Source organism: Haliotis asinina, chromosome 6 (assembly GCF_037392515.1).
Source record: "Haliotis asinina isolate JCU_RB_2024 chromosome 6, JCU_Hal_asi_v2, whole genome shotgun sequence".
NCBI lineage: Eukaryota > Metazoa > Mollusca > Gastropoda > Lepetellida > Haliotidae > Haliotis > Haliotis asinina.
Genome location: NC_090285.1, coordinates 11144208 through 11170010, shown reverse-complemented (window position 1 = coordinate 11170010; position 25803 = coordinate 11144208). Strand labels below are relative to the sequence as shown.

The following is a 25803-nucleotide window of genomic DNA, read 5'->3' as shown; positions in this document are numbered from 1 at the left end:
ACAGGTTTTTCAGGGTATTTTGTGGTACATGGAATGTGAACGAACAGTCTCCGATGGAAGCCCTGGGCACGTGGCTTGAAAGGGACGACGAACCCCCAGACATATACGCAATAGGGTAAACACCCCTTCCTTCCTCTCCATAATATTTGTCTGTTGTTTAACGCCACTTTCAGCAATATTCCAGCTATATGGCATCGGTCCGTAAATATTCGTGTCCTTACCACAGAATCCAGTGATCAATATTATGAGCATCGATCTACGCTATTGGGATACGATGACACCCCGTTTCTTAATGGCTATATAACGGTTTTAAGTATGTCATGGTTCATATCATAATCATTGCTGCTCACCTACAGCTGACATACTGCTCACTTCTAATTTCAAGCTTACACAATGACTGTCTCTGTTATCTCTTACTCATGCGGTCCTTTCTCAGCATGCGGCCTCATCAGCCTGTACTGATGTTTTGTGTCGACTGTAGGTTCCAGGAGATAGATATGAGTATAGATGCCATGCTGTCCACCGACTCAAAGAAGGAAGCGGAATGGGAAGATGCTGTAAAAACCTACCTCCATCCCAAAGCAAAGTACATAAAGGTAGAGTATGAGCCTTCCTTTTATAATTCCATATATACTGGACAAAATAGGTTAGGGATATTGGTATTTTTAGGATTGATATTTTATCAGTGTGTCAGTGAACAAATAGATCATTATTCAGATTTACATATATCCCTAACTATTTTTGCGATGTTCCAAAATACGGTGCAAAATACTTCATCATTCTTTCTCTTTAAACATATAAAACCCGCGAAGATTCGGGTTAGAAGTGATCTTCAGTAACTCATGCATATCGTAAGCGGCGATTAACGGAATCAGGGGGTCAGACTCACTGACTCACTGACACATGGCATCGCATCGCAATTGCGTGGATCGATGTTCGTGTTGTTGATCACTGGATTGTCTGATCCAGGTTCAATTATTTACAGATAACCGCCATATAGCTGGAATATTACCGAGATTGGCGCAAAACTAAATTCATTCACATAAACATTCAAGCATTGACCTAAGTGTGTACAGTTTGCTTCGAATGGCAAATAGGTCCTATTCTCGATGTTTAAACAGTTTGTCCTGTTGAAGGTGAAGTCATCTCGACTGATGGGGATGCTGCTGCTGGTCTATATACAGGAACAACACATACCTGCTAATGTAGACACCGAGCAGGTAGCCACTGGCATCATGGGCTTCATGGTAGGTATTGGTACAACTGACATCGTGTACAGGTAGTAGATGGTACAGAGATGGCACCTGGGGGAACGATGGGGGACACATGCAGACACAGACAGAGGTGCATACAGGTACACACACTCACAAACACAGACTGGCAGAGAGAGAGAGAGAGAGAGAGAATGAGAGAGAGAAACTGACGGAGAGACACACAGGCTAACAACTGCTGACAGAGAGACACACAGACAGACTGACAGATCAGATAGACCAACACACACACACACACACACACACACGGACGCGCACATACAGACAGACGAGCAAAGAGAGAGAGACACACACAGGCACACTCAGACAGACTGACAGAGGGAGACACAGACAGACTAGCAGTTCTAGAGAGAAAGGCAGACAGACTAGGAGAGAGAGGCACGCACAGACAAACACAGACACATACACACACAGACACAGACGAACGGAGAGGCACACAAAGACACAAACTGACAGAAAGACACACATACACAGATACAGTCAGACACATACACACAGGGGTACCCAGACACATACGCAGACAGGGGCACACTCACAGACACATGATATGATTTCCAAATTAGGATCATGTTTACACTGCTAAGATAAACCACGCATATATACAATTCAGCCTCATATCAACCAGCCCCCGTGTTCTTCCAGCCGGAAGTCATGCGTCTCTATTTCCGCGTCATACACTTACTCAAGGAGGTTAAGACGCTGCATCAATATCAATATTACAATGTCTGAAATTCGAAATTATTTAAAGCGACTTTAAATCTACGGTCTATATTTATAATCATTTTCTACAATAACTGCACCGTAAGATACCAACTTTATCCATTTGCAGATGAAATACTGTCAAATCCTCAAAATACCTTAAGCAGCAGAACGTTTGAGGATATATATCGGAAGAATTGTATTATAAAATGAAACACATTGCAATGTTCACCATCTTGAAAGGAGCGGTCTTTGGTTTATTAATGATGCCGAGCAAACATCCAACAGCACCGTAATCTTCGATCAGAGTCTTTAGGAACACTCAAACATCCTCTGCCGACCAGAGTTTCAGCATCCTCTTGAATTCTTGGCTTTTCATCGTCATGCCAAGAATGAAGTTCGATTCCCATCATCCACACTTCTGGTGTCCCCCGACATGACGTTGCTGGAACATTGCGGAATAAAATATCCTCACTCACTTCCTGTATTTTGCCTTACCAAATGTTCCCATGTTTTTGGCTCCAGATGAATAATTGACTTGTCCATGCATGTGTTTGTGACGCCTGCCACCTTAAGGCTCACTGTTTTTTCCGAACATCTCGTATTGTCACTACATTTTAGTAACTCATCGCTACATGTTTCTGACATTTTGGGAACAATGAGGTAAATGTATGTAAGTAAAATGTAAAATGTAAGTAAAAGTATGTCCTTGGAAATGCTTACGTGCCTCTATCATTTCTCAGAAATTTCCATATTTGATAGTGCTTCCTGAAGTTATGCAAATATGGAAAGCATTAGCAGAATACAACCATCAGTGGAATATGCTAACGTGTGTCATCCGGCTGAAAGGGACGTAAAACTCACTCACTCACTGGTAAAGTTGATGTATAAACTGCTTCAGGGGAACAAAGGCGGAGTTGGCATTCGCATGACTATCTGCAACACGTCTATATGTTTCATCAACTCTCACTTGGCGGCTCGCGAGGAGGAATTAGAGAGAAGAAATCAGGTACACTGCTTACTCATGTTTCGATTCCCCTTATGGGTGCAACGTATGGAGTCCCTTTTCTATGTCCCCACTGTGATGTTCCTCACTCACCCACACTCACACATATGGAAAGCATTACCGGAATACTGCCATTGATGGAATATATTAACGTGTGTCCTTGAAGATGGGTAATGATAAACACGCACAACTGACTAAATAGCTGAAATTTACTCACATTTGACGTGCCGCTTATGCGTAGCTCAAGTTCTCGGAAACCACGACGGAAATTCATCACATTCCTAAATTTCCGAGTGCTCGGTCGTCTCAAACCAAACATAGCAAATAAATTCATTAGCAATTACCACCCACTTTGGACGAAAACATACAACTCCTGTCATAAATAGACGGATATTCAGTAATAATATATAACCTATCTGAGCCTAGATGTTCGAAGCTTTCTTAGTGCTAAGATAGTCGTAAGTTAATGTTAAGGTATGGCACTTACGACTATCTCAGCGGTAAGAGAGCTTCCAAAATCTATGCCCTGGTCTTTGGGTGTACAGGTTTGTGAAATAGATATATTTCTACCGTGTTTGTTGCATATTCATTTTTGGTAGGTCCAGATGGATGCTCATTGACTCATTACTGTTGTCTTGTCTCAGGATTACCGTGATATATCCTCCAAGATGACATTCAAACGGTTCTCGCCCCCGCTGACGCTAGATGAGCACGAGTAGGTGTCTCTTTTCATACAAGTAGCATGAGTGAGTTGGGTAAAACGCCGCTCAGAACAAATTGCATGACGCGTCATTTTAATATGGACAAAATAGAACGGATTTGACTTTTGCAACTTGGTTTACTCAAAGGGCAATTACCTGGGGCTGACAAAAGAAGAATCGTCATCATGGAATCGATCCAAAGATCTGTCACTCACTCAGTCACCCATCCACCATCCCACTCACTGAATCTGTGAAGAGCAGGTGTAGAACCGGTCTTCAGCAAACCATGCTTGTCGTAACAGGCGACTAACGGGCTCGGGTGGTCAAGCTCGTACCCCAATTGCGCAAAGCGCAATGATGATGATCACTGGATTGATCAATGGGTTGTCGGCGCCCAGTTCTCTAACTTACCTATCCTCCAAGTTCTACACGTTATATTTATTATTGTGTTTTATAGACTTACATAAACGATATGTGCACAGATCTTTCCTGTTATAGGTTTTAACTTTGTAAATACAAAATTGATCGTCTATTGCAGTCTCATATTTTGGTTTGGAGATCTGAACTTCCGGATCGATGACATGAGTGTGAATGAACTGAAGAACAGCGTACACAGTAATGAATTCACAAGACTACTCTCACATGATCAGGTAACATAAATATAAATAGAAGTAGTCATTTTGTGTTTTTCATGCCCAGTGTCATGTATAAAGCGCAGCCACGCGTGGAAGCTCAATCCAGTTAATGAAAGAGACCGTCTTGAGGGCAGTTCTTGAAGTCTGGAGTTCGGGGGGAAGAGCGTTCCATTGACGTGAATGGTTCTGAATATGGAATCGGTAGAAGAAGTAAAGACTTCCAGAGGGACAGTTCCGTGCGTCCACAGCTGTCAACTTTCACTTTCTTCCCATGTCCTGTAACTGCAGATTGTATCGCTTAGATTCTTGGCTTATTCGCAAAGGTCAAACATCGATAGCACCATTTACTTACCGTTCAGATCTCGGGTAGTTGAACTGTCTTTCGATAAAGCGAACCCACACTCTCAGGCACCTAAACACACACAGACAACGACCTTACCCACTCAGATACCACGGCGTCTACAAATAAAAACTAGAAGCCTACATCAGGCACTTTGTATAATCTCTGATAAGTGTAAATTGTCACGGCTCCCACGGTTGAACGGTTTGAAGTGACAATTCCATTTAAAAAGTTGTCAAATTTAACATTTGTTGTATATGGGATTTACACTTTTGTTGGCATCGAATATGTCATTTTCAGTTGTGCAAGCAGCTAGGCAAATCCGATGTGTTTTGCGGCTACACTGAAGGCGTCATCAACTTCCGTCCATCCTACAGGTATAACCCAGGTACCGACATCTGGGACACAAGGTAAACCATGCATTTAAAAGGGGTATCTGTGATACCGGTACGTGCGATCTGCAATTTGAAAAAATAATGTCTTCAGAAATTTGTTTGATGGGAAACCAAAACGCAAGAAAGAAAATAGCGGTAATCAGCAGAGTGGCAGAATGAACTCATGGGGCAGTGCAACTAGTGCAACAACAACAACAACAACAACAACAACAACAACAACAACAACAACAACGACATGGAAGCATCAGTGTTTTCAATACAGGCCTTGATTTGGACAAAACTAACAATGCTACCTTCTTACCCTTTCATATTTTGCTTAAAAGTCTATGTTCTTCAGGAAGTTTCCAGATTATAATTGACTCTAGATATAACAAGAAACAGAGATCGCTAACAACTGAAGGTATATCACCGTACTGGGGACCATGTACCTACAGTACTTTGGCTACCTACATGGGCCCTAGTTGGATTTACACCATCCCTTCAGCTGCTAGCGATTGTAAGAAATATTAGCCAGAATAAAAACAACAAGTATAATACGTTTAAGACGCCTGGTAAGTCTTATAACAATATCTGAACCCCAATGTTGAGAGTAGGTTAAAATACAGTTGCCTTGAGGTAATACCCCTCACTAACCTCACACAAATATGGTGAACTAGTGTGGATATGTCTTAAATTCCACCGGGTTAGAACTGTCGTTATTACTTTATCAGGGCCTCCTTTCACAAGGCGATCGTAAGTCATTAACGAACCTTAGTGCAATGTTAAAGAATGTCAATTAAGGTTAACCTTAGTAAAGGTTGTTTCGTGAAGGGATCCCCAGTTTGTTAACTTGTCTCGAAAACCTAACGTAGCATCAAAGCGTTAAGTAATATTCTGTTGCTTTGGTAGTTCACGAAATGGAGGTACAATGGACACTTGCTCAATTTCTTTAGTTCACAATGTCGATATGCAGTCACTCTTGACATATTTAGCGGGCGTTATTGAGAATTTGATTTTTACATTTTGGGGTTTTGACATTTCAAAACTGTGGTATCAAATTCTCAAAACTCATCCATCGAAAACACATTCTGCTCTAACTTAAACAGTGTAACTAATTATCATACTACAATAAAACCACGGTACGCTCTAGACATTTTTGATAGGAATGATATTACAACTTATAGCAGGGTAATCAACAACTTAACAGACTGACAAAAAGACCGAACCAGGTGTTGCACGTAATGTTCTCTTAGTTCATTGCTACCTTGGTGCATGACACGTAAAGTCGTCTTGGTCTGTCCTGATGAATCAGTTCCGGGCATGATTTCCTGTTCCAGCGAGAAACGGCGACCGCCAGCATGGTGTGACCGGATACTATGGAAAGGTTCGGGGATTCGACAGCTGCGCTACAACTCCCATCCAGAACTAAAGATCAGCGATCACAAACCCGTTAGTGCACTGTTTGACGCCGGAGTAAGTAAATAGTCGCTAAATTTAGTTGTGTTTTTGGAGTACAATCAGAAATGAACCGTACCATATTTTACCTGGCACCAAATAAACAGAATCGAAATGGTTGCGATATACCAATACATATACCTCAAACTAACACATATCCCGATTATATATACTCATGGAAACAGATAAGGGAACAGATGGGGTTACAAGTTTCACCCAAAGTGCAATTATACATATCTTAAAAAGAAGTTTAGATAAGAATAAATGAACACTGTTTGACTCCTAAATCTCTCGAAATTTGGAAAACAATCAAATTGGCACCATTCATTTGGACTTTCCAGAACATGGTTCTGAAATATAGGAAACGTAATTTCAGTTACGTATTAGTACTGTCACAAGTCTAATTACCTATTGTTGCTGTGTCAGCATATTATCCAAGTAACCTGTCAATGGAAAATAGTTGTATTGTGTTTGGATATTAACACACATCTAAAGTGTATCGTTCTCCAGTGAAATATTCCAATCCAAATACTAATACTACATTAATCTTTACAAAAACGCCAGGGCCCTTAATCTCGAAATGTTCGTAGCCCGAAATATTCTTTAATTTGAACGTGGACCATGTGTTAAGAACACGCTCGTAGGGCTACAAACGGTTCGAGAAAAGGTAGCCAGTTTATGCATCTTAGCGTAAACTAACACAGACTGAGATACCCATTGACACGTCTCAACTCTTCATGAAACCAAATAATCATGTATTGTTCCTGTGTACTTCTTTGTAATGCAGGAATGAATGTCCTTCAGACATTCGGACAGTTCAGTCAGGTAAAATGGCGAGAAAAAAGAAGTTTCCCACTTCAGTGTCTGTTATGCTTGTTTTTCTTTTCACATCAGTCTGGAATTACTCGTGGGCTTTGACTAAACTATGTGAATAACGATTAATCATGACATGACACTTTGCCAGCCATCTGCCACATCTCTCTGAAAACAGCAACAGCTCGCTGAAGACCCTTCTCAAATCTGGCACGTGGTTTCAGATCCGAGTGGGAGGAGACAGAAGCAACAGAACTCTCACCAAGGACGCTATGGGGGAACTGGATAGGATAGAAGAGGAATACACACCTCAGGTCAAGCTGAACACAACAGAGGTCGGTACAAACATTGCAAAAAATCCAGTTGACCTGCACATTATATGGTGGGGTGGACAAGGGGTTAAAACGTTCCCTGGTCATGTGCAAAGCCCATTTCTGGTGCCCCCAAAGCCTCATTGCATATGTATCGGAAAAGGTTCTGTTCTTTCTTTTCCAGTTCTACTTTGAGAATGTCAGGTTCATTGAGTCTCAACAGAAGGAACTAGCCATCACCAACACTGGGCGGGTAGGTGGAAAAACACCTTTAAACTCATAATGCAACATATGTGTTGTTGTTTTATGTATCTTAGAGTAACGCACTATACGAAGACGTACATATTCTGTGACTCACACCGGCTGATTATCCCTCCGTACTTATCAGTGCTTGACAACCAACAGATCCTTCACTTGAACATATAGCTCACTGAACCTTGGCCTTGGTTTAGTCCTTGAAATGTGTCCATTGAAATTAGTCCATATCATATACTTGGATGCATGCATTTAGCTCACTGAAACTTGAATGTAGCAATAAAGATTGTCCTTTATTGCTTTATGTAGATATACTTTTGAAAGCTAGTCGCTACGTGGAGTTGAAGTATGTAATTCCTTCACAGTACAACATATGTCATATTTGGGATTTCACTTTCTTAGTAAAGTACAAATTCTAGTACTTTTTTGGTTGAGTCCCATCCGGGATTCGAACCTGCACGTTCAGAGTCACCTAATCGCAAGCACACAAAGTCAGACCCCTAGCCCGCGACGTCCACAAAAAATGGAAGTCGGACAACTGGTAGTCTAGACTGCGTACTTTGTGTACCCCTCTGATGAGAGTCAATTGGTACGGCTCCCACCACCGAAAGCTATGATTACACGATGCCATTTAGAAAGTGATCAAATGCAGCATATGTCATATTTGGGATTAGGTACCCGACTCTGAGGGTGAGGGTTCGAATCCCGGATGGGACTCAACCAAAAAAGTACTAGAATTTGTACTTTACTAAGAAAGTGAAATCTCAAATATGACATATGTTACATTTGACCACTTTCTAAATGACATCGTGTAATCATAGCTTTCGGTCCTTGGCAGTAACTAATGGAGCAGCTCGCTGTAGCGCCATCGCGTCACGTGTCGAAGAAAGATCAACACCACCCTCTCATTGATATTCAAACAGGGCGAGAAACCCTTGGATTTTGATCTTTCAAATTTACAGATCTAGCGACATTTTTTTTTTGTTTAAAATATTTTTTGAAAGTTACTGATCAGTTTGTGTCCGCGTTTTGCTAGCAGTCCACTGAATAACCTGATAAAACGTCCAATCGGTTGCTCAGAGTCAAATTTCATAGAGTACTGAGCAGTTTTAATGTGCAAGACAGACACTTTTCTGTAGAGGCCATGTTCACCCAGTAAACCCACTGTTAAAACAAATATTTAATATTTAACCAATTTAATCAAGTTATTTGTTGATATTTAATAGAAACAAATACGATGAATTTGATATGCCGATTGTAGAAACGTTGAAACACAATTATGTGTGTGTCATAAATACGGGCAACTGTATTACGAAACTCAAATATGTCAGCAACAATATTTTAAAGATATAATGGAAAATCATCATGATCATCATCATGAAAAGCGGGGAATATCTAAATCAATTTTCAGGATTCCTATGGAACACACAGATTTAGCTGAGTAAAGTACGTTTGTATAAAAGACTGTTTGTCAATGTTTATTCGAATTGCAGGTACCCGTGGAATATAAGTTTGTCAACGAGATGGATGGCGTGAGCTTTAGTACACCCTGGGTGAGCGTCTGTCCCAGGAAACATACAGTGATGCCAGGTTGGTTCTTGCACCGAGGCATAGATGAATAGTTTTACCGTTACTTTCTAAGAACCCTTTAATTAACGTTAGGATGACTGCTATTGGTTAAGGCGGTGTACATGGGAACACTGCGTGAAGCCCATTTCTGATGATACAGATGAAAAAAATATAGCTAAAAGGGCGAAAAAAACTCACTCACTACTCCATGTGTTGCAGGGGACACCTCCTATGTGCGCCTGAAGGTCCTTATCGACAAGGAAGTAGTCAGAGATCTCAACTTTAGAGTCAGTCTTGATGACATACTCGTACTACACTTGAACAGCGGGAGAGATATATTCATATCCTTTAAACTTTATCATCTGGGCATTATGACGTATACATGACGTATGCATGACGTATATGACGTCTAAGACGATGAAGCAACCGAGGTTACTAATATATTTGCCAGATATAATTCTTTTAATAATTCAAGCTAAAGGCATGTTGTGTTTACTATAATTTTAGAAATCGTAATTGAATATCGCACCTTAGTGAACGTCTCCCAACTTGTTAGAAAAAAAGACGAAGACACTAAAGAAATAACGGTATATTAGGGATTTCCTTAACCCGTATACATACCTATTCATGCCACTTATATACCAAGCAGCTTCGGCACATCCATTGAGACCCTCGTCTATGTCCACGGACCAATCAGAGACGTCCCTGTGACAGAGTTGATACAAGTGGTACGTGGTACGGATGTTCCTCATTTTCATTCATACTCTTGAACTCGGTTCGGGTTTTCTCGTCACACAAAACTGATGTGATTTGATGATATTTGAATAAATCAAATACTGTTCAAGCGAATTTGAAACTCACTCACCCATCCATCCCAGTCGTCCACCCACCTATAAAATTAACTCACCCACTCACGGCCCCCCATCTCTCACTGCCTGACTGACTGACTCTTTCACTCATTTACCCACTTGACTTCAATCCCGCATTCTCAATCACGTACGCATCTCACACTCTCACTCATCCAATTCGCTCATTCACCCATCCAACTCATTCACTCACCTATCACATCCATCCCAACCGCTTATCTACTCACCGACCCTCCCATCTCACCCACTCACCCACCCATCCATCCATCCACCCATCCATCCACTCACCCTACTCAATCACTCTAACAAAACAATTTCATGGCACCGTCCTTTATTAGTCTGTATACCACCCACTGCCGATATTCAGAATGTTCATTTGTGAATCGTCTTTGGAATTGCACATGCCATTATATGATTCCTTGGTTTCCATCTCTTTATCCAGGGTGACACAGCGTTCCTGAACTCAATGGACCCATACAGCAGCCGCAAATATATCTGCCCCAAAGAAATATTCCGTCTTGTCAATCATCTGTACAGATATGGCGGGGAACAGGCAAGTTGTAGTGGTATTATCTACAGTGTGAAATGAAAGCTTTCAAACGTGAGACGTTTCATACAGAATAGCAATAGTCTTGATGTACGAAAGTGCAAAAAAGGTGAGCAGATAAATTGCATTGGGTTGGAATATATTTGGCACAGACACGAATCCGCCATTGTGTTTGGACGGACATACGAGAATATATGTAACAAATTTATACACGTCATTTGAGTGGTATATCTGCTCCTCTTATACTGATGATCTTCAGTAATCAATGTTTGTCGTAAGAGGCGACGAAAGGGATCGGGTGGTCAGGCTCACTGAACTGGTTGACACATACTTTCGTATCCCAGTTGCTTAGATTGATGACCATTCTGTTGATCACTGGATTGTCTGGTCCAGACTCGATTAACTGCAGATCGCCGCCATACAGCTGGAACATTGCTGAGTGCGTCGTACAACGGAACTCACTCACTCATACTGATGAACTAGAATGGTAAGTGTTGCATTTTAAAAACAGCGTTATATACTTCTTCACTCTCACTCACTCACTCTGCAGATATCGATGTTTCTGACCCGCGGTCACCCATCGGAGATCAAGCAGATCAGAGACGCCCTGGACACCGGTACTCCTGAGTATCTTCGTATCCTTGACGTAATCTTTCCTCGCTTTCAAAAGTAGATTACAAAGACAACCTTGCAAATGTTGCACCGTTCAACTCCCACACATTTGTAGTTTCGAATCGGTAACCAACCGAATGATGTTGAATTCGTCATAACCTGGACATAGAGCATCTGACGACATGGGTGAGTGAAGATCAAGTCTATACAGGATCTTCACAGGTCAACTGGTGACTTCATAGATATAAATGACAAGTTCAATATTTTCATGACCATGTTGCGTCTGTCCTGACCTGGACATAGAGCATCTAGAAAGAGTCTAATTTGGGAAATGAACGAGTTTGATTCTACATGCTCATACAAGGAACGGAACCCACTTTTATCGGTCTCACGCGCCATGAGACTGAAATATTGCCAAATACGGCGTAAAGAACCATTCCAAACCCATTTTCTCCAGTATGTATATGTGAACTTCATTCACATAAATGAGGGCGGGCACATGCGTTTTTAACGGTATCTCACCACGGCGGTCACACGTTATCCTTGACCTTCTCCCAGCCGGCAGTGTCCACTCGGTGGCCGAGGCGCTGCTACTGTTCCTTGAGTCGCTTCCAGAGCCAGTCATTCCTTCGACCTTGTATCATTCTTGTCTTCAATGTTCCACGGACTTTCATCGCTGCAAGAAGGTATTTCCCATTACCAGAAATATTGCATGGTCAAATCGTGTGATCGATGACAGCGGGAGTGCGTGAGGATAAATGATTGTGTGAAGTGATTGTGTCTTTAACACTACGAGAAATAAGGCTTTATTAATTAGATAAAGACAAGTGGGACAGCCTTGTCATTAAAGATTTGGCTCGTCACACCGACGACCACGAGTTCGATTGCCCGCCTGGGTACAATGACCGACCCCTATTTCTGCTCTCCAACGCCGGGATATGCCTTCGGTGTAAAACATGCTCAAAGACAGCGGAATTTTCATTGTTGGTGAGAGTAAGCGCATGAGAGTGTGAGTGTGAACGACTGAGTACGTGTGAGTGAATGAGTGAATGGATGTGTGAGCTGCGTTATTGTTACGGCTTGTCACCTTGATGTTTGTTCAAAGCCTGAACTGAACCATCCGTGAGGCAAATGTCGGATTCGAACCCAGGAGCATATACTCCTGGCATGCATACGCGAGGGAGGCGCTTGGGTAGCCCAGTGGTTAAAGCGTTCGTTTCTGGTGTCCCTCTTTGTGATGTTTTTGGAATATTGGTAAAGGAGCGAAAAACTATTCACCCAGTCACTCACTCACTTACCGGAAGCAATTATACAGCGCGCTTTCGGTGCCTTAGACAAGTGGGGCACACGATCCCGTTATTAAGAATGTATGTAAACGTTGAAATTACTAACAACGCCAAGAACTATCAGAAATGACTTAACAACTGACGCGTGAACTAACCGAATGGTAGAAAAAATCCTTTGAGCGTTTGCGACAGTAGGAGGAGAATTGTTAGTGAATATGGGCAGTATTTTCTAGCAATGATTTTGCTGATATAATTTGACGACGGTTCATTGTGAGTTGACTTTTCTGCCATTACTTTTCTGCACAACTTATCGACGTATTGTAAACGACGTGAATTTGAAATATATAACTGCACAGTGATCGTCACGAATGTGTTATGTGCGCTCACACGCAGGTTTCATCTAATAGACGCATGGGCGGCACTGATCAACGACTGCGCTGGACAAATTGTATCAATGTTCAGTGCACATCGGCGCTATGTATTACATGATGTAAGTTTACAGAAAAAGAATAAACTATCAGCTATGCAAATTTTTTGGGAAGGTAGTACATACTTACAAAAGCGTCTACAGGTGCCCGTGACTCAGTTCATTCAGAGTTGCTTCCCTTGCATTGCAAAGCTGGAAGTCACGCCCCTGTCGTTTAATAACATTTCGAAATAATTTAAATTAAACCAAATACCTATTGGTGGGCACTAGGAATTGAGGATGTATTTAGATACCGTTAGTTCCGACCAACATATATTCAAAATACAGACTGATGTACCTAATTGAACAATGCAGTTGTAACACCACCAAACTGTCGCGTTTTTTCTGTGTGTAGTCAAGAGTGTGCAATGCACCCCGTCAAAACGAACCGCATTAAAGAAATATTAGTTCCATTCGCTGCCTGATATTATTCATATTGTCTATTATTGTGATATATTGACAGTGTGATACGATATCATTGATATGAAGAATATAATGCAATTATTTACGATTTGCACAGGAGCTGCAGGCTGTTCCAGACAGTCACAGAAACGTGTTCAAGTACTTGTGTGCATTCCTCCGTGAACTTCTGAAATACGCTGACCAGGACGACCTGGGTGTTAAAATCCTTGGTAAGTCGAAATATTGTTGGTGAGGAGCTGACACTTATACTCGCCCCTGTGTTTGTTAAGAAATACATACGCTGACGGTGTCCTCGAGGAACCTATAACGTGAATACGTTAGTTTGTGCTTACGATCCTGGCCTGTGATGATTATGATTGAAGAAACATGCAGTTGTTTCCTTTCGGGTACACCTGGTTGTTTGGTCGTCTTGTTTAACGCCGTACTCAGCAATACGCCAACTATATGGCGGCGGCATGTAAATATTCGAGTCTGGACCAGACAATCCGGTGATCAACGTCATGAGCATCGATCTACGCAATTGGGATGCGATGTACCAACCAAGTCAGCGAGCCTGGCCACATGATCCCGTAAGTCGACTCTTACGGCAAGTACGGGTCGCTGAAGACCAATGCTACCCAATTCTAATTCAGTTGGGGTCGCGAACACCTGGTGTCATCACTGGTATTAACGACAATTTCTGTATTTGCCTTCTACGTCCAGAATAGTCACTTATGTATGTCTGGCTTTTTTTCCACCTTCATTCTAATTTCTGTTCCATCTGTTAAGGATATCTGCGTGATGTAAAAATGCTGAATCAGTTGAATGTAATCATTTGATTCATAGTAGTTCTTTATTGCTGCATAGTATGTATTTACTTGAAACCAAAACAAAGCATTAAGGAAAGGAAGAATTGTATAAATCGTGACTTCATTGATGACTTTCAAGCCAGTTTTTAGATGACAACTTCCATTGATAAGAAGTTAGCCTTTCGTAGTAGCCAACTCTTGCATACGGAATGCGTTCATTAAGCAGGAAAAAGAGCACACACAATCTGAATTAATCGATGTGATTAACACTAGTATTTGTTGGTACGAACTTGGCTCCATCTTGAGAAGTATGGTCTCAAGAACACGCTGGGACACCTAAGCGTGTGGATGTCCTTGGACCTCCACATCTGATAGCAACACGCGCAATGGCATCTTTTCAACCAAGGATGCATATAATACGAGACCTTGGATACTAGCATATGTTTTCATTTTAAGCAAGTTTGTAGTTGAATACGTGCGGATACATAATGTGCATGCGTGTGTGTGTATGTATGTGTGTGTGTGTGTGTGTGTGTGTGTGTGTGTGTGTGTTTGTTTGTTTATGTGTGATTATTTAATTGTTGCTTGAAGAGATTTGTAACATCAGCTCAACCCTCATGATCTATATATAGGTTTCCCTTCCTAATTTATCCAACACAACACATATCGTTGCAATCTGCAGGTACAATTATTTTCTTTCCGGCCCCCCCCCCCCCCCCCCCCCCCCCCCCAGTGTCATCTACACTGAATTTCTACATTTGCACGGCCATGTTGCCTTTCACAACTAATGGATGGGGATGGGATGACAAATTAGCCTTCTGTTGTCGCCAAATATTACAGAGGGAGAGTCTTCATCAACCAGAAAAAAGAGTACACTCGATCTGAATTTATCGATCTGATTAACACTTGTTCATACAAACTCGGCTCTGTCTAAGAATACGTTGAGACACCTCGCTGTGAGGATGGCCCTAGATCGTTACATAAGATAACAGCTAATTTGTGTGTGACATGTCCAATGGCATCTTTTCAACTGACGGCTGATATCACACTAGACCTCGGATAATTGTAAAGTCGACCCTCGTGAAATATAGTTTCCAGTCCCCATATATTTGTCTGAAGCTGAGTCCTGTTTTTAAGTCAAGGAGGCATTTGTGGCATAACATGCTGTTTGATTGATCTTCTTGTCAAATGCCCAAGGTTAAAGTACATTACTCTCTCTGACGGTGTCAGTGATACTCGTTGATGAAGGATCAAGAAATCATTGAAAATGATGAGCCATTTATGCAATGTGAGTATGTTGAAAAGAGCAATTTCCGAGTTGATAGGCTGGCACTGGTTTTATGATTGATCATATCAGAATAAATGCGTTTTGACAAAGAATCTTTGGTTGGTTCGTGTTCTTATCGCAAACTCGCGAAGCCTTGCCAAATTACATGTTCAATGATAAAGGTATGTGTGACAAAAAGTTGAACTGGCTTCATTTTAAGAAAGGCTGTATAGACATCGATAACTGTCCTTCTATTTGTAATCTTCCCTTTGTGATAACATTAGCTTAGTTGATGTTCAGACATTCTTGGACTGTCTTACTCATTTCATTCACATTGATTCCGATGATGTTTTTCTCCAAGCCATTAAGAAATGCATAACGGTCTTCTCTTGTTTTTTCACTAATTTGTCAACATCGAATTCTTGAGGGGCTATTTCTATGTTTGAGTATCATTTAGAGTTTGTTACCTTCAAAAGACATTACGTTTCAATTCCACTGCTGCTCCAGCACGTTCTTCAAATCTCAATGTTCTTTGTGTGGCTGCCCTAATTCAGTATTCAGCGTTTTAGTGTATGCAGAGCTCCTTCGTGCAATGAATGTGCAGCGCCGAGGGCTGAATACGAGCACAGTTTAAACATGACAGCAAAGTAGCACTGTAAAAAAGTAAGTGTAAATAATGGCGTTAAATGTGAAATAGCATTTTCCACAATTTTTGTTTGTTGGGGCAAAAAAGTGGTTCTTAAAGTATATTTTCCTTTACTTGTTTTCTTAAGTGCACAAATTGCACACTGAAAATATGGAAATGTGGCTTACCTTTTCCACTGTAATTTTTTAAGCATTTGCTGCTCATTATCATATGTGACCTACTCCTAAGAGACACGATATCCATTTATTCATGTAACTTTGGTTCAGAGCTATGGGCAGTCAGGAAGATTTTGTGACCGAACTATATAGAGAGAGAGGCGACAAAAAAAATCCCTCCTCCAAGCAGAATCGATTGTAGGGTTTCAACCATATCATGAACATGCTTAATAAATCGATGAAAGTGAAGGCAATGGGTGTTCGCGAAATGGTAAGCATATCCTGCATCCATCACAAACACATGCCAAGGCAAGGCTGCTCACATTAAATCCACGTGAACAGGTGGGCTTCTAGTTGTTCATGGATTAAGTGATAGGCAATCGATATGTAATATTGGGTTTGGATGCCAACGTTAAAAGACGTTAATGTTATAGAAGCAGGCATTCATTCGATAAACACATTGTGTGATGAAATAGCGCAGCCTCTTTTCATTACCTGGAACATAGGTAAATTATGCATTGTATTTTTCAAGACCTGCCAACAGGAAACACGGAATGTCATCCAAGTGATAGAAATCGCCTTCGTGAAGCAATAATTGACACCTTTTCATCAACATATTTGATTTTCCAATGGATTTTTCTCTATTCTGCTAAAGTGTGTGAAGGCCGGGATGGTATAATTGGTATCCAAAGGATACATAGTCTTGATGATACCATGTGTATTTTTGATGCATATTATATGTCGACGTTTGTTTCTTCGTCCGGCATTACTTATGACAGATATGACAGTAATCTTGGTGAAAATATTGCCCCGATTTCACCTGTGATCTGCCATGAGGTGTCGATATCTAAAGAGCACATGCTGTTTTAAGCTGAGTTTAACCTTGAAAATTCATGCTACTGGTATATTGAGTCTGGACCTGTTCACAGACGAAGGTCTTTTGCATGGGTTCACAAGTCATCTCCAGTATGGCTATGTTACTGTCACACATGGAATGAAAAAATGCATGCCTTTATCCGCATTACTGAGGTTTGTAGAAACAAAGGAATTTCCATCCTAATATGATGGATGGTTGAGAACAAGTTTTACGTCTCCAAATTTGAACGTTTCACTTTCTGTGAGTGTGTTCGCAGGATGCAAATTGGATTTGTGCTTTTTCAATTTGCATTGACACAAAGTTTAAAAACCTCTTGTGATTTCCGACAACTGAAGGTGATAAATAATTTAAGGTTGACCTAACTGAATAGAGCTCGATATTTTGCTGTTCTTGTTTTCTTAAATATAAAAACGTGAGGTTAGTTTGATTTGTTGACGTACAGACGTGGCATATTTCTGTGTGTCGTTGTTTTTCTGTAAACTCCATCCATGGGGCGTAGTGAATTCCAGATCATCTCACTGATCTGATCACTGATTCTGCATTGTGGGATACAGAACATCACAGCATATTGTATCGATTTGACCCTCCTTTTCTTTACACATTTGTCGAAGACAAACTGTTCATGGTACCCTGACTACCACTTTTCGCATAAACCGATTTATATACCTGTATCATGTGAAATCGTGAGAGAGAAAATGCAAAGTAAATCTCAACTGCATGGTAAGCAGAGTCAATAGTTTCGACAGAAGTAATTGTTTAAGTCCATAATCATAGATCTCCCCTCCTGGAAAATGTCAAAGCAGGGATGTCACATACTGCATACTTGTCTGGTCCTATTGCTTGTGGCACACGGAAATACACGTGTGTTGACGACATGGACGTTCTTGCTTTGTGTTTTGTCGTCATGACTTACATTGTTCAAAGACTTGGTATTTATATGTCATAATCCCCTGCTGTTTGTGAAGTGTGTGTATATGTGATCTTACTGATTGGAGGAAAAACCAACAGTCCCTTTGAATTGAATTCATTCGTCCTCCATTTCATGACGAAAGAGGGTATTGACCATCGCCAGATTGAGTGGAACTTTGTGTCTTTTTCTTTTTTATGTCACAAAAGGATCGCCAGCAAATGATCACTAGTCTGACTTCCCCACGAGAGGTTTGGTCTCAAGTACATGTTTGAGACACCTCATTGAAGGGCTTTTGATCTCGACATATGGTACCAGTTACTGTGTTTGTGACTTCGTCATGGCAAATGGCATCATTTCAACCAACGCAGAATATCACACCAAATATTCGATAACACTCTATGAAGGGTTTGGCTCTATTTAATAAATGGTGTGATTTCCATTGGACGAATTGTGTGTGTAATATAGGTAAGCATGTGCGCATGTGTGCGTGTGTGCATGAGAGAGATTGTTGAGCTGGACACGACTACCCTTTCGCGAACGCCAGACACCATGGTAAAGCTGCAGTACTGCTACTCAGTGAAGGGTTTGGCTCTATTTAATAAATGGTGTGATTTCCATTGGACGAATTGTGTGTGTAATATAGGTAAGCATGTGTGCATGTGTGCGTGTGTGCATGTGTGCATGAGAGAGATTGTTGAGCTGGACACGACTACCCTTTCGCGAACTCCAGACACCATGGTAAAGCTGCAGTACTGCTACTCAGTGAAGGGTTTGGCTCTATTTAATAAATGGTGTGATTTCCATTGGACGAATTGTGTGTGTAATATAGGTAAGCATGTGTGCATGTGTGCGTGTGTGCATGAGAGAGATTGTTGAGCTGGACACGACTACCCTTTCGCGAACGCCAGACACCATGGTAAAGCTGCAGTACTGCTACTCAGTGAAGGGTTTGGCTCTATTTAATAAATGGTGTGATTTCCATTGGACGAATTGTGTGTGTAATATAGGTAAGCATGTGTGCATGTGTGCGTGTGTGCATGAGAGAGATTGTTGAGCTGGACACGACTACCCTTTCGCGAACGCCAGACAACATGGTAAAGCTGCAGTACTGCTACTCAGTGAAGGGTTTGGCTCTATTTAATAAATGGTGTGATTTCCATTGGACGAATTGTGTGTGTAATATAGGTAAGCATGTGTGCATGTGTGCGTGTGTGCATGAGAGAGATTGTTGAGCTGAACACGACTACCCTTTCGCGAACGCCAGACAACATGGTAAAGCTGCAGTACTGCTAAGACAAATACTTATTCATAATGTAGTCAGACAACATGGTAAAGCTGCAGTACTGCTAAGACAAATACTTATTCATAATGTAGTCAGACAACATGGTAAAGCTGCAGTACTGCTAAGACAAATACTTATTCATAATGTAGTCAGACAGTAGAATCGAGTGTTCTTATGGACGTGGAAAGGGTTTTGTTGCTTCTATTCTCAACAAAAAATATTCTATGTCATGAACCAAATGTTCTTTGTTCTGTGAGATGTGTTTCCAGAGATGAAAGATGACATAATATGATTAAAGGTAAAGACACAGATAATGGCACTTAATGCTACTTGTAACATGGAGTCAAACCTTTTCAAGTATACCTATCGTGTCTCTGTGTGTCCCAAACATTCCCACCTACACTTATTGTGTGTGCGTTATCAAATGACCAGTTGAGAAGTTCATTGCCGTTGTATCATCGGCGTTATTACTGATACTCATTGATGAAAGATCAACAACACATTGCAGGTGATGAGCTGTTTATGAAATGGGTGCATGCTGAAAAGAATTTAGGACTTGATCACTGGCTCTGGTTTTATGAAGCCGATTGATCACACCAGAGTAAATTCATTTTGTCAAATAGTCTTTCATCAGCTTGTGGTTATTTCTCTGTTCTTCACATCTCAAAAATAACATTCTGCCCCATGATATTTTCCATCATTAGCCTCTAAACGATTTTATGACATATATTTGTTTCCTTTTGTGTGAAGAGGGATTGGACTGGTTTCGATTAGACAACGAAACGTTTGAAGGCATGTGGGAAGAATGTCAAACATCATAAGACACAGTGAGAAGCGTTGGCGTTAAGACTGGTTGAACAAGAATCTGATGACGATCTGCTCCTCAGTGCCAACATCCTGCAATGAGAAAATGAGCGTACTTGTTGTTTGGACAGTCTCGAGATGCCAATCTCATTTCATTAATATTGATTCTGATGGCCCTATTCTGCCACAACTTTAACAAGTTTGTCTTCTTTTCCCCCTAAACAAATCGTCACAGGGCTATATTTTGTTTGAGTATTATTTAGAATTTGTATAAAACCTATTTCTGACCCAACATGACTGCAGGAGTTCGGTGTCCGTTGTGAATTTGCAGACGTTTGAATTCCGCTATTTCTGAAGTGTAAGACGTGCTTGCTTTATCATACCGTGAATATTCAGTGTGAATTGTACTTGGGCGCTGATGAAGGGTCTTGAAGAAGGCAATACGTTTACTAGGAGTCTTCTCGTTTTGAAATGTGAAGGCAGTTTAAACATGGGAGCAAAGTGGCGCTATAAAAACTATGTGTAAATATTGACAATAAATTTGAAAGTGCATTTTCGATACTTTCGTTTTTTGCTTTGGGATAAAAGTGGAAATCTAGTTTCTTTGATCAATTTTGATGAGGCTGACAAAATGCAAATCTGAAGATGTGGAACGTGAATGGGACATTCTCGCCTTAGATTCATGAATAGTTTATGCTGAAGCCTGCGAAAGGTTTGAGAATTTTGTTAAGCTTTTGGTTTATGTGATAGACAGTTGATGTGTAGTACTGGGGTATTAACATGAATATTAAAGGTCTGTGATGAGGGGAAGGTGGTCAAGACATAGCATGACATAAAATCCAAGTAATTGTGAAACTCATCCAGTTATTATTTCTTTTTAGGTCGATGCAAATCGTTGCCAGAAGGGCAGTACTGGTGTCCAAAGGATACATGTTTTGTTGTGATGTTCACGTTTGTGTAAAAAGTGATATTTGTTTACATGATATAATTTCCATTTAAGTTCCATTTCCCGATGTGTTTGGCGTAAATGTGAAGATGCGGAACCTATGCATAGATACACAGATAAAGATGAAATGAAAGACGCGAGTTTTATGGATGCCGACTTCTTTGTTAAGAGGTACACAAAGTTTTGGAGTGTATCCTTACGTCTTCGTCAAATGAATGGTAAGAAGTAAGGACATACTCCGCACTTTTGTGTTCCTCACAATAAAAGAAAGTTGCCAGTCATTTCAAGCATGTCTTCCTTCTGTGTATCATTTATAAAATATTAAAACTATGAAGTTGTTTGATGGGAAACAGAATATACTGGCATACTGTATGAGATTCTCCAGATGTCTCAGGATATATTTGTAAACCCTTTAAATATATTTTTCCAGAAAAGAAATGAAAACACACACCCCTCCCTCCCCTCAAGCACACTTAATCAGGCGGTGGAGTAGCCATAGTTTATGTCGCTTTACCGTTGATGGGTTTACATTATGCTTCCTTCTTTAATGGGCAACCGTCAAGACCCGTTGCCCAAACTGCCCTGCTGTAACGTCCATGATGCTTGTTTTGTTCTCTCCTGTTCATTGAAATATTTTAGATTTAACTGCGACAGCTTAGAGATATCATCTGAGAGCTTATGTATTTGCATGCCGTCTTCCACATACAATATATTTGTTACGTTTTTCACTTCTTCAAAACAGACCAATGGTTTACCTGAACCTGGAGCTGAATGATCTATTGAAGTATGAAAGTCAAAGAGAAGAGTATTCACAGATGTTTCGTTTCCAGTGTATGCTTGTTAGAAACGCTGAGCCTTACTGGCCAATCTTCCATTTTGCTGCATACACATATTTTGGGAATGAACATGCCAGAGGTTCGGTTCCCACTTTATGACATTTTGCTATATCTAGCAATGTTTTATTCTGTATACTTGATAAGGACAATCGGAAACAAAATCAAGATATTATTCACGTATCAAAATACTATTTCCTTTCAGCGTCGCTGTTCGGGAATGTATTCTTAAGGGCCCCGCCATCATCAAACAAAGATGACAGACACTCTTCAACGCCACATTCTAAGTCACGTGTTCGAGCAGAAGACTCGCAGAAGGCTGCATTTGTTTATCACTTCCTCACCAACGAATATGATGAATGAAGACGTATCACCTCAAATACTCTCCACTTCAGCTGCCATTTATGCCATCACAAGTCATTGAACTGAGATGAAGTATTTTTTACCATACTTGATGTATAAAACGATAATGCTCAAGCTAATACTCATACTGTCTGACTAAACGAGAGTGCCAGCTGTAGAACTCTGCATCAATAATTTGATTGCTGTCATACCTGCCTGGATCATATATGTAGTTGACACTGTGTGAAAAACAGAATCCACGTACTGTGTTTTTGTGTGTCCTTTTTTATATAAATGTTACCTAATGTTATATTCTACTTTGTTGTATGTGTACATGTGTTTTAAGGAACGAGTTAGTGATTTCGTAAGGGATTTCCATCAGAGATTTCATGGAATTACTGAATTGTATAGTGTTCCATCACAAACATTCCCTGTTAGGATGTCAGAAATGTGTGAAATTAATGTTTGTAGCTTAAATGGACGCTGATCCAGAACCATTCCCCTGGAGTTTTCTATATTGTTTCCCCTTACAACTACCAGGATGATATCCCTGGATTCTTGATTGGGTTGAAAACCTTAAATTCGTTTTGCATTATAAAGCTTGAGAAAAATGCAAATTAACAACAGAAAATGTGAAATTTCTAAAAGCATGAATAGAGTTGAATATGTGCTTAAAATAAATAAATGAAAAAGATGATTTGCGTAAAATTGCAATACTTGGAGGTACAAGAGACGTTCGAGCTGGATTAGTCTTGGTACTTGGTACTGCATAGCGGCGACCAGAAGGTAAAAGCTTCTACTCTTGTGTTTGATCATTAATGATGTTTTCAGACGCTCATAGAGAAGTGAAAGAAAGTGACCCTGACTATTTTTTGGCTTTATTACGAATTTTGTTAAGGTTTTGACTGAAGGAGACTTGAACCAGCCGTGAGAAGACAAAGTGAGTATACTCTGAATAAAACTGGTATAAAACAACTTTATAACACCTTGGGAAACGTAAAAATGGCAGTTTGCGCATTAGATGGAGGCGTTGTTGACATTTACTAGACAAGGCATCTGTGTTGGTATTCCACGTTAACCTGCCATCAATAAAAGGTCCAAGGTATTTGTATTCAGTGACAGTTATTTGTGTATAGAGTGAACAGGTCTGTTGATAACCGAACGTCACAACGTTCCTGTATTGATAACCTCCATGGCCGATAGACTGTCCATAACTTTCGCATACTGAAATCTTGAATGGAGAAAATCTCCGATCTATTTAATCACTTATGAATTCACTCCCATAGTTTGTAGCTTTCCTACCGTGATGTGCGGTCGGATTGTATTGAAGGCTGGGGTTGGGGTTCTTAAAACCCATATTGCAGCTATTATTTTAGGTGACACATGTTTATACGTGGGTGTAATAGGCTTTTCTCCAGGATAAGTCACTATATGAAATATTCAGTAGAATGTCGTCTGGCATTATTAGATATGAATAACATTCTAATAGCATGGAATACCAGGACAACTTCAGTTAAATTTAAGGAGTTCACAATGTAGGTCAATATGAAGAACAAGCAATGACAGATTGTCAAATGTTTATATTCAGAGTTCATCTGACAAAATCAAAGGAAGGCACTTCATGTTATGTCTACAAAACCATGCTTCTCAAAGAAATATAATAGCACATTTTATATGTAAAATTAAGAAATTATTGGACGAAAATAAATAGTTATTATGTATTTGTAAAGATATTATCTCCTGATTTATATCCTGTAGAGGCAGATGAGTTTGAAACATACGATTCCAGAATCATTTATGGACGTTTCTGCTATTATGGGTATGCAAATATTTCGGAGGACTTTGCATTTGATGCAGCTCAAGTAATTCTTTTTCGCTACTATGTCGAAAATATCTTCTTAGCTTGTCCTGGTTGGCAAGCACGTGTGAGCATTCAACCCGGAACTACACAGTGAAATACACTGACCAGAACGAAATCCTCGACAAAATCCTTGATAAAAGTGGAAATAGTCGGAAGCTACACGTTTGTTCGCATGTGTCATTATCTTCATCAACCAGAAGAAAGCGTACACTCGATCTGATTAACACTTGCTGATACAAATCCGGCTCTGTCTAGAATACGTTGAGGCACCTCGTTGCAAGGATGGCCCTAGATCGTTACATGACATAACAGCTACTTTGTGTGTGACAATGTCATATTTTCAACCAATGGCTGATATCGCATTAGACCTTGGATAAACGTAACATTAAGTCGACCCTCATGCAATATAGTTTCCTGTCTCCATATATCTAACACAACACCCTCAGTATTTGTCTGAATGCGGGTCCTGTCTTGAACTCAAAGGAAACATTTGTGGCATAACATGCTGTTTGATTGATCTTCTTGTCAAATGCCCAAGGTTAAAGTACGTTACTCTTTCTGAGGGTATTACTGATACCCATCGATGAAGGATCCAGAATTCATTGGAAATGATGAGCCATTTATGCAATGTGAGTATGCTGAAAAGAGCAATTTCCGAGTTGAAAGGTTGGCGCTGGTTTTATACTTGATCATATCAGAATAAATTCATTTTGACGAATAATCTTTGGTTGGTTCTTTTTCTTACAGCAAACTCGCGAAGCCTTGCTAAATGACATGTTTAATAATAAAGGTTTACATATTATTATGACACATTTGTTTCTTCGTGTTTGATGAAAAGTTCATCTGGCTTCATTTTAAAAAAAGGCTGTATAGACACCGATAACTGTCCTATTGGTAATCTTCCCTTTGTGATAACATTAGCGTATTTGATGTTCAGACATTATTGGACTGTCTTACTCATTTCATTCACATTGATTCCGATGATGTTTTCCCCCAAGCCATTAAGAAATGCATAACGGTCTTCTCTTGTTTTTTCACTAATTTGTCAACATCGAATCCTTGAGGGGCTATTTCTATGTTTGAGTATCATTTAGAGTTTCTTACCTTCAAAAGACATTACATTTCAATTCCACTGCTGCTCCAGCACGTTCTTCAAATCTCAATGTTCTTTGTGTGGTTGCCCAAATTCAGTATCCATCATTTTAGTGTATGCAGAGCTCCTTCGTGCAATGAATGTGCAGCGCCGAGGGCTGAATACGAGCACAGTTTAAACATGACAACAAAGTAGCACTGTTAAAAGGTAAGTGTAAATAATAGTGTTAAATATGAAATTACATTTTCCACACTTTTTTGTTTCTCTTCAGGCGAGAAAGTGGTTCTTAAAATACATTCTCCTTGACATATTTTCTGAAGTACACAAATTGCAACACAAAATATGGAAAGGTAGCTTACCTTTTCCGCTG

General features: G+C 40.3%; 1 protein-coding gene across 2 annotated transcripts in view; it reads left to right on the top strand.

Annotated features, from left to right (window-relative positions):
- The window catches only part of LOC137287451 (inositol polyphosphate 5-phosphatase OCRL-like), a 40327-nt gene extending 15272 nt beyond the window's left edge, over positions 1–25055 (top strand). For both annotated transcript variants that reach the window (XM_067819754.1, XM_067819753.1), the window contains 18 exons: positions 5–115; positions 482–596; positions 1137–1247; positions 2872–2979; positions 3621–3691; positions 4216–4327; positions 4953–5062; positions 6364–6499; positions 7519–7629; positions 7790–7858; positions 9354–9450; positions 9649–9770; positions 10047–10157; positions 10738–10848; positions 11393–11477; positions 12013–12140; positions 13727–13838; positions 22343–25055. In XM_067819754.1, the coding sequence (XP_067675855.1) occupies positions 5–115; positions 482–596; positions 1137–1247; positions 2872–2979; positions 3621–3691; positions 4216–4327; positions 4953–5062; positions 6364–6499; positions 7519–7629; positions 7790–7858; positions 9354–9450; positions 9649–9770; positions 10047–10157; positions 10738–10848; positions 11393–11477; positions 12013–12140; positions 13727–13838; positions 22343–22500 (1978 nt within the window). In that variant the 3' untranslated portion in view covers positions 22501–25055. The remainder of the gene's footprint in view (positions 1–4; positions 116–481; positions 597–1136; positions 1248–2871; positions 2980–3620; positions 3692–4215; positions 4328–4952; positions 5063–6363; positions 6500–7518; positions 7630–7789; positions 7859–9353; positions 9451–9648; positions 9771–10046; positions 10158–10737; positions 10849–11392; positions 11478–12012; positions 12141–13726; positions 13839–22342) is intronic.
- The last annotated feature ends 748 nt before the right edge of the window (positions 25056–25803 follow it).